Below are 13,061 nucleotides of genomic sequence, written 5' to 3'. Positions count from 1 at the left end.
TTCGCAAATAGTGGTTTGTTTTTTGTTTTTTGTTTTTAATTTACAGTGTTCTGGACCTTCAATGGAACCAACAATTCAAAATTCTGACATTGTCTTTTCGGAGAATCTTAGCCGCCATTTTTATTGCATTCAGAAGTATGTTGCTTTGTTTAGATTAATGTTTAGTTTTCTAAAGTTTGTCATGATAATGAATATCTCTCTGTCTATTGCTTTTCCAATGTATTTCCTATGGCAACTAACTGTCTCTTGTCTTTTTTCCTGTATTCATCTTCTTTTAATTTGTTTTTGTAAGTGCCAGTCTCATTTCACTTTATTTCTAGAAGAGAAGACAGATTAAAAGTTTTGCTTTTAGTCTCACAATACAAAATTACTTCACTCAGAGTTCTCCTGGGACGTAGTGCATGTCACTTTTGGAATTTTGGCCAAAAGACTGAAAATCCCTTATGTCCTTCCCACCATGTTTCTCACACGACCATCACACTGAATAAGACTTCCTATTTTCCATTTATCTTGTCCTATATGTGGAGCTGCTAGTATTGTTGTTTCCAGGCAGGAAGTTAAGGGAGAGCTTCTCACCAGAAATGATGAAAGTACCATTTATTATATTGTCCCCATGCCACCTTATTATTTTATGGAGCACTGCATGTGTACATAGTGGTCGTTAGCCACATAAAAAACAAAGCCCTTTCCCTGACTATTGTAGTTTACAATCTAACACATGCAGAACAAGGAGTAATGGTCTCAACTTGCAGTGGGGAAGGTTTAGGTTGGATATTAGGAAAAACTTTTTCACTAGGAGGGTGGTGAAGCATTGGAATGGGTTACCTAGGGAGGTGATGGAACCTCCTTCCTTAGAGGTTTTTAAGGTCAGGCTTGACAAAGCCCTGGCTGGGATGATTTAGTTGGGGAATGGTCCTGCTTTGAGCAGGGGGTTGGACTAGATGACCTCCTGAGGTCCCTTCCAATCCTGATATTCTATGATTCTAACTAAGGGATGATAGGGTAAACAGAAGTAGTGTAGGGGATAACAGACTCTTAGAAATAGACATTGGAAGGTTTCCTGAAAGAAGAGGGTTTTGTAGAGGATTTGAAGAAGGTTGGTGTGTATACAAGAAACTGGAGGCTGATCTGTGTATAGTAGGCAGCAAACACACTGATGTAAATGGTTTTTACTTGTTCAGGGCATTGTAAGATGACGATCAGCTGTATTTTTGTTATTCAAGTACTATAAATTCAATCTCTTCAAATGTGCTTTTTAAAACATATATAGAATAATTGGTCCTTTTAGCTGAATTGTCATGGAAAAAATGGAGATTATAGGCAGTGGTTCTCAACACAAAATAATATTCATTTAATTGAAAAAATATGTAATTATTAGTTGTGTATATATTCATTCAAAGATTGTTCTATACTGACATTTCTTTACAATTTGTTCCCCAGAGGTGATATTGTAATTGCAAAAAGCCCAAATGACCCCAAATCAAATATCTGTAAAAGAGTAATTGGCTTGGAAGGAGACAAAGTCTGTATAAGCAGTCCTTCAGATTTCCGTAAGAGTCACAGTTATGTAAGTATACCTTTCTCTTTTGTAAATCATATCAAGAATTACTTAATATGCAGTCAACATTATTAAAGTTGAAGTTTCTTCAAAACTTCATATTTAAATATTGATAATTCTTGATGATGTGTAGCTGACTTTTCTTATGAAATTTTATTCTTAATGTGCATTCTTGTTCACTGTATGTCAGTCAGTCTTCACAATCGGCATCTTCCATAGTGCTTGAGTCCTAAAAAAATGAAGTGCTGGAACTGCCAGCTCCCCGCTGTGGAAGGAGAGATGACGGCTCAGTAACCAAGGGGAACCGAGGGGGACTCCCTCAACATGGCTCTCAGCTGCAGGTTACTGAGCCACCACTTCTCCTTGCAGAGTGGGCCCAGAAGTGGAAGAGTTTGAGGAGGCAGCATGAAGGAGATGTTATCTCTGCCTCTTCCATCTCTTCCACTTCCAGGCCCACTTCAGAAGGAGAGATGGCTGTTTCTTTCTCTTTCTGGAGTGAGGAGCAGGGTCAGAAGTACTGGAATGCTATTCCAGCTCCTCCAAAAAGGGCTGGAACACTGTTCCTGAGCATTCCAGCATAATTTGAGTGGTGGTCCTCCATATCTATAGCAACTGGAGGCAGACCAGATCTTTACTCTGTTCTTTGCTTGGAACTGCCTTTCTGGAAGAACTTTCCAGAATTTTCTGCCTCCAAATGTACAGATGGCAGACTCAAGGACTCCCTTTTATAGCAGTATTTTCTCAGTATTTTGAAAAGAACTTTGACTAAATTTCACACCGGTTTCTCATTGGCTTCGAGGAGTTTTGCTGCAAAACTACTATTTTTTTTTCCATTTAGTTTTCTGAAAAAGCACTTTGTCTGAGACAGCAACAGGAAGAAGAAGGGCAAGAAATGTTCCCCATTGCTCACACCATTTCCCAACTAGCATGTTCTCCTAGGAAATCCTTAAACTTCATTGCAAGGCTCTGCTGTAAATAATTTGAGTTGAATAGCACTTTAAAACTTATATCTCGTTAGTGTCCATAGCTGAAAAATACTATTATTCTAGAATATTCTTCTTGGAGGGCAGTCCAAAGCCTGGGCTCAGAGCAAAGATTTGGTCCGTCTTCAGTTGCTATGGAGACAGGAACACTCACTGAAAAGACTGTCTCTCTGACCTGGAAGGTTTTATAAAGAAAATTCACAGGTAAGACACCATTCTCCTTTATCCCATAAATTATAGTGAACAATGTTTTCTGAGACTAAGGGCCTGATCCTGTGAGGTGATTAGTAAACTCAACTTCCACTGAAGATAGATCTCAAAAGTAGTCAATAGTTTACCTAATACCTTTTTATGTTACATATATTATACATTAATATATTTGAACTTTTAAAATTTATCCTGGTAAGTGTACTGTACTTTGGTACCTCTCAGTTTGTTGTATTAGGCTATGTGCGTATGTATTGTATGTATGTTGTATTAGGCTATGATTGAATATACGATCAGTACATTCAGTCATAAACTCTTTAATGAGCAAAGACTATTAATCATGTTGAATATATGTTGTTTTTGTTAGACTGCCAAATTCATTTCACAGGAAAATGTTAACATAACCTTACAGTATTTTAATAATTCGCAATAAATAGTCCAGTGTGACGGTGTTTTTATTCTTATTAAAATGTACTACTTTTTCTCCTTTTATGGGGCCAGGCTTTGCAGCACTTAACCTTGTTTTTGGCTAAACTGTTTGTAAGCGTGTTTGTTGGGGGGAGTCATGACACATTGAGTGACTTGCGAAGCAAGAAATACTAAGGATTGAGCAAATTAGTACCTTCCCCCCCCCCCTTTCTTTGATTCTGGTGTCCACCAACTAGTGGCTAGATATTATAGTAAGCTTACTCAGTTAGTAGAGACACTATCTGATACCAGTAGGATCTGTGTAGCATCTTTATCACAGTTGAGACTTCAGTTGCTTCTAGGAAGCTGCTGATTCTGTGAGCCAGAAAGAAATGTCCTCCTATCCATTTCTGTAGGAATTGTGTTCAGCTTGCATCAGCTCGAAGCAGGAGCGGCGCCAGGGTTTTTGCCGCCCTAGGCGGCAGCGCTCCTCCTCTGAGCATTCGGCAGCGGGAGTCCTTCCGCTCCGCGTCTCCGGGGCACTTCAGCGGCGGATCCCGGAGTGAGTGAAGGACCCGCCGCCGAATTTCCGCCGAAGACCTGGAGCGAAAGGACCCCCTGCCGCCGAATTTCCACAGAGGACGGCAAAATGCCGCCCCCAAAATCCTGCCGCCCTAGGCGACCACCTAGGGTCGCTTAGTGGAAGCGCCGGCCCTGGCTAGAAGTTACTGTTGGCATATTTTACAGATTCTAAGCTTGTGATCTCTTTGCTCATCAGTACCACTATACCTGGGACCTAAAACCTAAGTGTGTTCTAAAATCTAGTTCTACTACCCTCCCTAAATTTATTCTTGAATTCACTTCTGTGTGTAAATGGGGAGGAGGGTATGGGATCCTTTATTATTAGGCACTGCTATCACTTTAAAAACAGTGCTTCTTTGAGAAATGGAGGGAAGAAAAGAGAGGAAGATAGCTGCTGATCACAAGATGGCACCCCATCAGAAGAGTGAATCTATAGTTTGAAAAAGTCTATTTTCCTTCCTTGTTCATTTCCCCTTTGGCATGTTCAAGCATTGCAAACGAGTATTTTACCTTCTTTAATACAAATTCCATCAAAAATGTATCATAAATCAAGTTGACTAAAACAAAAAAAATCATCCTTGTTTGCCAGATTCTCAAGCCATGTCCATATTATGAATTGCCAGGCTCCTACACCTCCCCGTCCCATCCCATCCACCAGAGTACTTGTGGTGTTAGTGATCTTAAACCAGCATTCATATTTTTTTCATAGTAATGGCGTTTTCTCTTTTCCCAGGCATTTTCTTAAATTATTGAATTTAAGATTTAGAAGTTTCTTTTTAGCTATAAATTGAGTCTGGCAGGAAATAGACTATTCACAAAATTTCAGATATTTGGACAAATGCATAGTTGTAAAGAATATCAACACTTACGATGCAGTGAAATTGGGTCATGGCATGTTAATCCTTGTTAAATATGTAGCTAATTTTAAATTTTTACAAATGAGAGAGAGCAAACAACAGTATAACCAGACAGCTACAGATCTTAAAGATGAACTGGAAAGTTAAAATGAAAACTGAGTGAAAGTCCACAAATATGCGTTGAATTGCCCCACAATGAAATCCTTCTCGCCCTGTTTCTACTACTTGGTTCTGTGAAGACATTCCAGAATGTCAGCATTATGACATCAACTACTAGAAGTCTCACTGTAACAGATGATATTTGATGTCACAGAATGGTGGCATTCTGGGTTATGTTCAGAGACTCAAAGTATCAAAAAGGCTTAACAATTGCAAAAAGATGTTAGTGTAAGTGGAAACATTTATTTCTGTGTAGAGTAATCCATATTCATCATCTATTTCTGGACATAACTGAATTTTTATTTTTGCTTTTCAGTGTATTTGTATGAACACTAGAGCCATTTGCTCCAGTACTCTAAAAGTCCACCCATCATCACCTGTAAACAGTGATTTATTTAACATTAGAAAAGTTTCTCACTGAGAATTTTACAATAGAATTTTAGACACGATAATTTGCTTAGCCAGCATTTTTCTATGTTATATTTGTATTTGAATAAAAGTTTTCCCCCTCACAATCTAGTTTCTCCTACTTGATCATTGCACTGACGTCATAATGCTATATTTGACATGATATTCTTTAATTATGGACATAACTGCAATACCCTCTGAAGCACACTGTCACTGAATGTTGCCCTCAGTCTCAAATTCAATACAGGATCAAATAAGATCTTTAATATTGCTGTAGGACTCCTAGCTTCTAGATTTCCTGACTTCTACATGCTCTAAAACACTCAGCTTTATTATTGTATTAAAAAAAATTCCATTTAGTTTACTGATATGAGAATGTTTTAGTAAAATGATTTTTAAAACCATTTTTAAAGGGTGAACTATCCAAGGCTGCACTTTGCCTCTTATCATGAAAGAAAAACAGATTTACAGGGGCATTTCTTTCTGAAAATATACCGATCACAAGTATGTTTCTGAGCTGGCTGGCTTTGACACCAGGATACATCTTACCATTAAAATTTTTTTAAGAATGTGGGTGTATATATATTCTTCTTTGAGTGCTTGTTCATGTCAATTCCAGTCAGGTGTGTGCATACACACGTGCACAGTAGCCGGAAGATTTTTCCCCTAGCAGCAACTGTAGGGTCAGCCTGGGCGTCCCTTGGAGTCGTGCCTTCATGGCGCCCATTATAGAGCCCTGCTGCCCCTACACCCCCTCAGTTCCTTCTTACCATCAGTGACAGTAGCTGGAACTTCCCCTTGCTCTTCTCTTGCTTCAGCAAGTGGATTAGCAGTGCTTTATATCCTGTACATAGTTAGTTTCCAGTAGTTAGTATCGTTTAGTAGTTCTTGATAAGTTTCAGATAGGGGTGGTTCCCTCCCACCCCCCCACCATTCCCCCTCACATTTGTTACCGGGGCATGCCACGATCCCCAGGCTTTAAGACTTGCCAGATTTGCGTGAAGCGCATGCCAAAAAGTGACCCCCACATCTCCTGCTTACGGTGCCTGGATGAAGGTCACCAGAAAGACCGAGAATTCCGACCGAGAACCATTCAGTAGAGGGAGTAGCGTCTCAAAATTCTCCTTATGGAGGCAGCTCTCTGACCTCAGTCGGATCCAGGCGCCAGGGATCCTGCTCCCAGCATGTTATCTTCGGCGCGAAGCACTCCGGCGCTGTCTTTGAAGGATCCAGCGCCAAAGAAAGATGCTGGCAAGGAAGCTCAGCACGGTCATGGAGCCTCTTGGGGACATTCCAGCCTTCGGCACCTGTCCCAATCGCCGGCGTAGAAGAAAAAGAGGTTGGAGAGAGGCTGATCTCCCTCAGCAAGACCCATGGACCAGCCACCAGTGGCACCTCAGTCAGGCCACGGCTCAGGGACTCAGAGTGGGGCCATGTTGACGCCTGCCCAAGCAAGGCAGTCAAGTCCGGGCCTGTCTTGCTCACCACACCCATCCTACCATTTCCGTCCACCCCAGAGACTTTCGAGGCGGTGAAGGACCTAATAAGGCTCACGGTGCTGTTCTCGCCGCCAAGACAGAAGAGTGTCTTGGCACCGCAGGTTCCATCCCGGCACCCCGTGCAGTCAAAGGGAAAGCTGGCGATGATGGCACGCTGATCCTCATCACCTTGGCACCCTTCTACTCCAGCACCGCCATCCAGGGAGCGCAGTTGGTTCTATGCTTCTCGACGCTCTACCTTGAGAGGAGCAGCGCCACTCTGGTTCTCCTACTCGGAGTCGGACTCATACCGCTCCGACTATAGCAGGAGCAGAAGATCCTCCTCATGGCACCATAGGCAGTCCCACCCAATGCAGTGGGCCCCTCAATGGCAAAATCCACCGCAGTGGCCCTTTTGGACTTCGTGGGCTTTCCATCAAGCCCGGGGTCACAGACAGGGGTTCCGCTTGGGTGCAGCATCAGTGGCATCTGCGACGTTCATTCCGCCACGATTGGCACTGGAGCCAGTGCCTCAGTCGTTAACACCGGCACCGACTGCGGCACTGACATCGACCACTTCGGCACCGGAGGAATTAGCGGCCCTGATTGCGGCTACGGCGCACCCTCGACACCGCCTCCGTCATTGGCGCTGGCTGCGATGGTGCCTACAGGAACCCCAGCGCACATGCTCCACTAGGCACCGGCACTAGTGTGGGGCCCAACGTCAGCACCGACACCCATGCCTGTCACAGCACCGGGACCAGGCCAACTTACTGCAGTTCCCACAGGGTGAAGAGATCCCTTGGGTGGGAACGGTAGGGAACAATCACCTCCACTGGTGCTCTCCTTCTCCTCACCAGATGAGGCCCTGCCCAGCCCTGCCCATATCGCCTTACCGCTGATAAAGAAAATCATGGACATGACCAATACCCTTTGGCAGACCCCGGCCTCACTGCTACCTACGGCCAAGTGCAATGAGCTCCGGTACTTTGTGCCCTCCAAGGGCTATGAACACCTCTATTCCCACCCTCAGCCTGACTCCCTGGTGGTGGATGCCGCTAACCAGTGGGAGAGGCAAGGATTTCAAGGCCCTTCGCCCAAGAATAGGGACGCCAAAAAATTAGACGGGCGAAAGGTTTACTCCACGGGGGGACTGCAACTCCGAATATCCAACCAGCGGGCCATTGTCAGCAGGTACTCCTACAATGCCTGCTCTGCGATGGCTAAATTTACAGAGTTGCTCCCCTCAGACTGCCGCGCTGAATTTTCGCCTTTGGTTGAGGAAAGGAGACTGATCTCCAGAGCATCCCTTGAGGCGGCACTTGATAGGGCAGATGCGGCAACCAGTTATGGCTACTGGAGTGAGAAGGGGCTCGTGGCTCCAGGTTTCTGGCCTCTCCTATGAGGTACAGCAAACCATCCAAGATCTGCCTTTGAGGGTGAGACTCTCTTCTCAGAGAAGATGGACAAAAGGCTAAACAATCTTAAAGATTCCAGACCCACCTTCAGATCCCTGGGCTGCTATACTCCTTCAGTGCAGTGGAAACACTTCCACCCGCAGCCCCAGCAGTGGTTCGGTCAGCAGAACTGCCAAGATGGGTCCAGAAGGAGGAATTGGAATGGCAAGAGAAGGCCGCACCAACCCTCTGGCTAGGGCTCAGGACAACCCAAGCCATCTTCAGGGGCCAAGCCGGCCTTTTGAAGGCACAGTCAATGACAGTGTACCACATGTGACAATGGATCCACCCTGCCTTACCTTCTCGTCCCGACTAATCCCTTTCTACCGTGCATGGTCCCGTATCACCTCAGACCGATGGGTGCTCCAGAGCCCCGGGCCCTTTAAATTGCCGGCCCCGGGGCAGCTGCTCCCTTTGACCCCCCCCACCCGTCGGCGGCCGAGGGGGGGGCAAAAGGGGCAGGGACCTTAAAGCGCTGCAGGGTCCTTTGCCATGGCAGCGCTTTAACGTTGCTGCTCCTCCCCCCCCCCCCCATCGGCGGTCCAGCGCTGCCGCGGCAACGGTTTAATGTCCCTGCCCTTTTTGCTGCCCCTGTCGGCGGCCCTGCTGATAGGGTCCCTACCAGTAGGGCCACCGATGGGGATGAGGGGGGTGGGAAGAGGCAGCAACGTTAAAGCGCTGCTGCAGCAAAAGACCATCCTTAAAGTGCTGCTGCGGCAGCACTTTAACGTTGCTGCCCCTTCCCCCCCGTCGGCGGTAAAGACATACAACACATTTCCACTCCGCAATTCCTGTCGATTTCTATGTCAGTGAGTTAGTGAGCAAATCTGTAGTGCTACATAGCAAGTTCTTGTACCGTGTGTTAAGGAGTCTCGCGTGTTAAATAGGTAGCACTGGGAGGCATGGCGCTACCGCATGTTAAGCGGATTCGCGCATAAATGGGTCTGTACTGTAGTTTGGTAACTGTCTTTCATTTATTGGTAGAGGGAAGTGTTAACAAATACATAGAGAAATAAATATACTTTATTATAGTAGATGATTTCAGTAAACACTTCCTTGTAAAGATTCTTTGCTACTTTATCATAAGAAAATGTGGTTTGACTTGTAAAGTATAAAAATGGAGCTTATTTGAGGTGACTCTTCTGATATTTAAATGCATTATAAAACAAATAATCTTGTAATTTGTTCAGTTCAGTTGCAAAAATCTAAATCTTGGGAGTTAGTAAGAAAATGGCTTGTTAACAATTAAAATTTGGAATACTTTTTATTAAAGTTATAACAAAACACTAGCTAATCATGATTTAAATTTTCTAATTCCTTTTTGTAAAACTCTAATATGTAAACCAGGATTATAATTCAAATCCTGAATATCCTATTGTTGTTTTTGCCTTTGTTTTAATGCCATTTACCTTAGCTTTAATTTCTTTTGTACCAGATGTTCGGTTACTGCAGCTCTTATTTACAAACTGAAAAAGTGAAAGGGAAATCATCAGAGTAAAACAGCTTGTACATCATAAGCCACCAATATGCTAAGCCCTTGTGTCACTTAAACAGAAGTAGTACCTAATAATATCATTTAATACAGCTAAGGTCTGTAAATAAGGAACTTGCTTTTTGCAAGTTATAGTGATAAAAAGCTGAGATACAAATCCATTTCTCAGCAACACTCCCCTGATAATCAATCACAAAACACTGCTAATGCTGTGACTCTAGCTGATGTGGGGGAAATATGTTTACTTTGTGCTAAAGTGAGGTTCATTGCGGAGATGACATGGGCCTTTCATCCTGTAGCTAACTCCAGAGCTAACATAATTCTGAAGATAATGTGCCTTATTATGTTTACACATATGAGAAGTGGTCTTATTCAGAGCTGTTAAGTCTCAAACATAGTCTGTGTCAAATGCAGTGAGCACTTTTAATATGAACACTGAGAATAATTTAATGTTAATGTAAACAATATATTAGTTGCTGAGACCTAAAATTTCAAAAGACGCTGTTAGTGATTTTAGGATCATTGTTTGGGTGCTCAAGTTGGTACATTGAGCAGTTTCAGAGATCGAGTTCTCAGCAGTCTAGCAATCGGCCTCTTTAAAGTGCTTCAGATTGGGCACTCAGTAATTGAAGAACCTCAAATCACTAGTTCTTCTTTGAGAACTTGTCCATACAGATCCCATTATAGATGTATATGCCCCATGAATGCAAGCCTGGAATCTTTTACCCAGCAGTGTATTTCGCAGCTGAGTATGCCCCCTGCATGGGCATAAAGGGCAGAGCAGCCCTAGTCGTCACTATGTGTTGCAGCAAGATGGAGCTTAGGGTGACCAGAGAGCAAGTGTGAAAAATCGGGAGAGGGGCTGGGAGGTAATAGGCACCCATAGAAGACAAAGCCTCAAATATTGGGATTTTCCCTATAAAATCGGGACATCTGGTCACCCTAATGGAGCTACACAGTGTCACTGTCTGCTTCCCCATTAGTATCTTAAATAGTATTAGGACAGGGTTTTTAGATACTCTGTGTTGCTGATTTTTAGTACGATGTTTTACTTAGTGCCCATTTGAAAAAAATATTTTAAAATGTATTTTTTTCCTGACACTCTTTGTATTGATGGTGCAGGTCATGGCTAAGTCTCTATCTCTGGGCTTTAAAATCTGCCCTGCTTGTGAATCAGGTATGTCTGTGAGTGATGGGTGTACACAGATTGTTGCTAGAGCTAGAGGGAATTTTTCAGGAAAACATTTTTTCATAGGAAAAGGGCATTTCATCAACATAGAAACTTTTCACAGGAAAGGGATGGTTTCGATGAATTTCCAGTTTAAAAACATTTTTGAAAAATGTTTCAAAATTGTCAAAACAACCTACTTTGACATTTTCAAAATGAAATGGTCCATTTTTTGTTCAGAAATGTAAGTTATTTTATAGGGGGGTGAGTAAAAAAGTTTTGAAATTACTGAAACAAAACATGTTTGACCCAGTCTGAATGTTTTTTCAGATTTTTGGTTTGCAAATTTTTTTGAGGTTTTGACTTTTTGTCCTGATTCAGGATGGGAAAGTGTTTCAAAATCTCAGTGCTTGCAGGATGAGAAAAATGTTTCTGCTCAGCTCAACTTGTGATGCCCGTTTAAAAGTGTTTTTAATGGTGAAGTCAATGAGAGGAATGTTTTAGACTCTGAAGTTCTTCCTCAGAATAGTCTACTGTTTTGAAACCTATGCTAGGAGGTCTTCTGCCTCTAAGAGACCCCTTGCTTCTCAAAAGCTTGCTGAGCTTTCCCTTCCATCCTCCTCAAGTCAGTGAGTGGCTCCTACTGCCTGTGGTAGGAAGTAACAGGGATTTTCTGATGTTGCTTGACAGTGGTCACCATCCCTGGTACTAGACAAGAAAAAGTCTGTCTCATCATTCTAAGTTTCCAAGCCAGCTCCTTCCAAACTGGATCGGCACCATGTCACTTCAGAAACTGGAATCCTGCTCTTCCCTTTGGTATCACATCAACAATCCACTGTGACTGACACTGCTACTTTGGTAACACAGATTGCTTTTACAACTTCTGTGGACATAGTGGTTATGCTGGATCTGGAGTCCCCACTCTTGGATGATTCTCCAGTTTCTACTTGCTCTGTGTCCCTTCCAATACCAGAACCAATGATACAGATTATGAAAATCTTGCTATGACTATCATCTGCAGTACCAACATCTGTTTCTGAGACATTGGAGTCTGGATTTCCTTGTTCTGTTACAACTCCTCAGAGAGCTGCATCATTTCTGGAGGAAAATCTGCTTGTTTGCATCATCATCATTTCATAACAGTAGAAACACTTCTCCTAGATTTTCTCTTTGTTGTCTCAGCCTCGTTCCTGAAAGGGATTAAGAAGGGAGCCCCTCTCGTCATAGATCCCATGCTTTTGAGAGGTTTCAAGCATCTTGATTTCCACCTTTATGGCATCATATGCCTGCCCATTATGGGATGCAGGGGATCGGGGTGCAGCAGGGGGTTCAGGGCAGTGGGTTGGGGTGCAGGAGGGGTGCGGGGTGCAGCAGGGGGTTCAGGGCAGGGGGTCGGAGTGCAGGGTGCGGCAGGCAGCTCAGGGAAGGGGGTTGGGGTGCAGGAAGGGTGTGGGGTGCGGCAGGGGGCCCAGGGCAGGTGGTTGGGTTGCAGGAGGGGTGTGGGGTGCGGCAGGGGGTCAGGGCAGGGGATCGGGGTGCAAGAGGGGTGCGGCAGGGGGCTCAGGGCAGTGGGGAGGGGTGCAGGAGGGGTGCGGGGTGCGGCAGGGGGTTCAGGGCAGGGGGTCGGAGTGCAGGGTGCGGCAGGGGGCTCAGGGCAGGGGGTCAGGGTACAGCAGGGGGCTCAGGGCAGGGGGTTCGGCTGCATGAGGGGTTCGGGGGGCGGGCTCTGGCCCGGCGCACACCGCGGGCAGGGCAGGCTCCCTCCCTGCCTGTCTGCCCTGCCCCCGTGCCGCTCCGGGATGTGTGTATTGCTTTTGCTTCCGGCACCGCCCCCAGCATCTCCCATTGGCCAGGAACGGGGAACCGCGGCCAATGGGAGCTGCTGGGGGCGGTGCCTGAAGCAACATCAACACACACAGCAATGTCCCCCCCTGTTCCCCAGGTTCCAGCCGCTTCCTGGAGCGGCATGGGGGCAGGGCCGGAAGGCAGGGTGGGGGAGGGCGGGGGGGACTGCGTATTTGAGACCCCTGATCTAGACCCAGATCTAGGAATTGATCATCTCCTAAGGAACAACCTAAGACAGTGCAGCCATCTAACCAAGGGTTTGTCTAAGAACTGGAGGAGGCTCTTGTGGAGGAATGAGAGAATCAGCCCATTGCTATGGCTACATCATCTCCCCGTTCTCCACCCAGATGAAGTGGTTATTTTATCTCCACAAACAGTGATTTTTAAGGCCTTTCAGGACCTGCTTAAAAGAATGACAGACGTATCCCTTGAAGTCAGTCAAGAAAGGTTCTATAAATT

General features: G+C 44.7%; 1 protein-coding gene across 2 annotated transcripts in view; it reads left to right on the top strand.

Moving 5' to 3' along the window:
* The window catches only part of IMMP1L (inner mitochondrial membrane peptidase subunit 1), a 73,383-nt gene that overhangs the window by 43,298 nt on the left and 17,024 nt on the right, over window positions 1-13,061 (top strand). For both annotated transcript variants that reach the window (XM_065403755.1, XM_065403754.1), the window contains 2 exons: window positions 47-135; window positions 1,441-1,567. In XM_065403755.1, the coding sequence (XP_065259827.1) occupies window positions 47-135; window positions 1,441-1,567 (216 nt within the window). The remainder of the gene's footprint in view (window positions 1-46; window positions 136-1,440; window positions 1,568-13,061) is intronic.

The sequence above is a fragment of the Emys orbicularis genome, chromosome 4 (assembly GCF_028017835.1).
Source record: "Emys orbicularis isolate rEmyOrb1 chromosome 4, rEmyOrb1.hap1, whole genome shotgun sequence".
NCBI lineage: Eukaryota > Metazoa > Chordata > Testudines > Emydidae > Emys > Emys orbicularis.
This window is presented reverse-complemented; position numbering and strand designations above follow the sequence as displayed.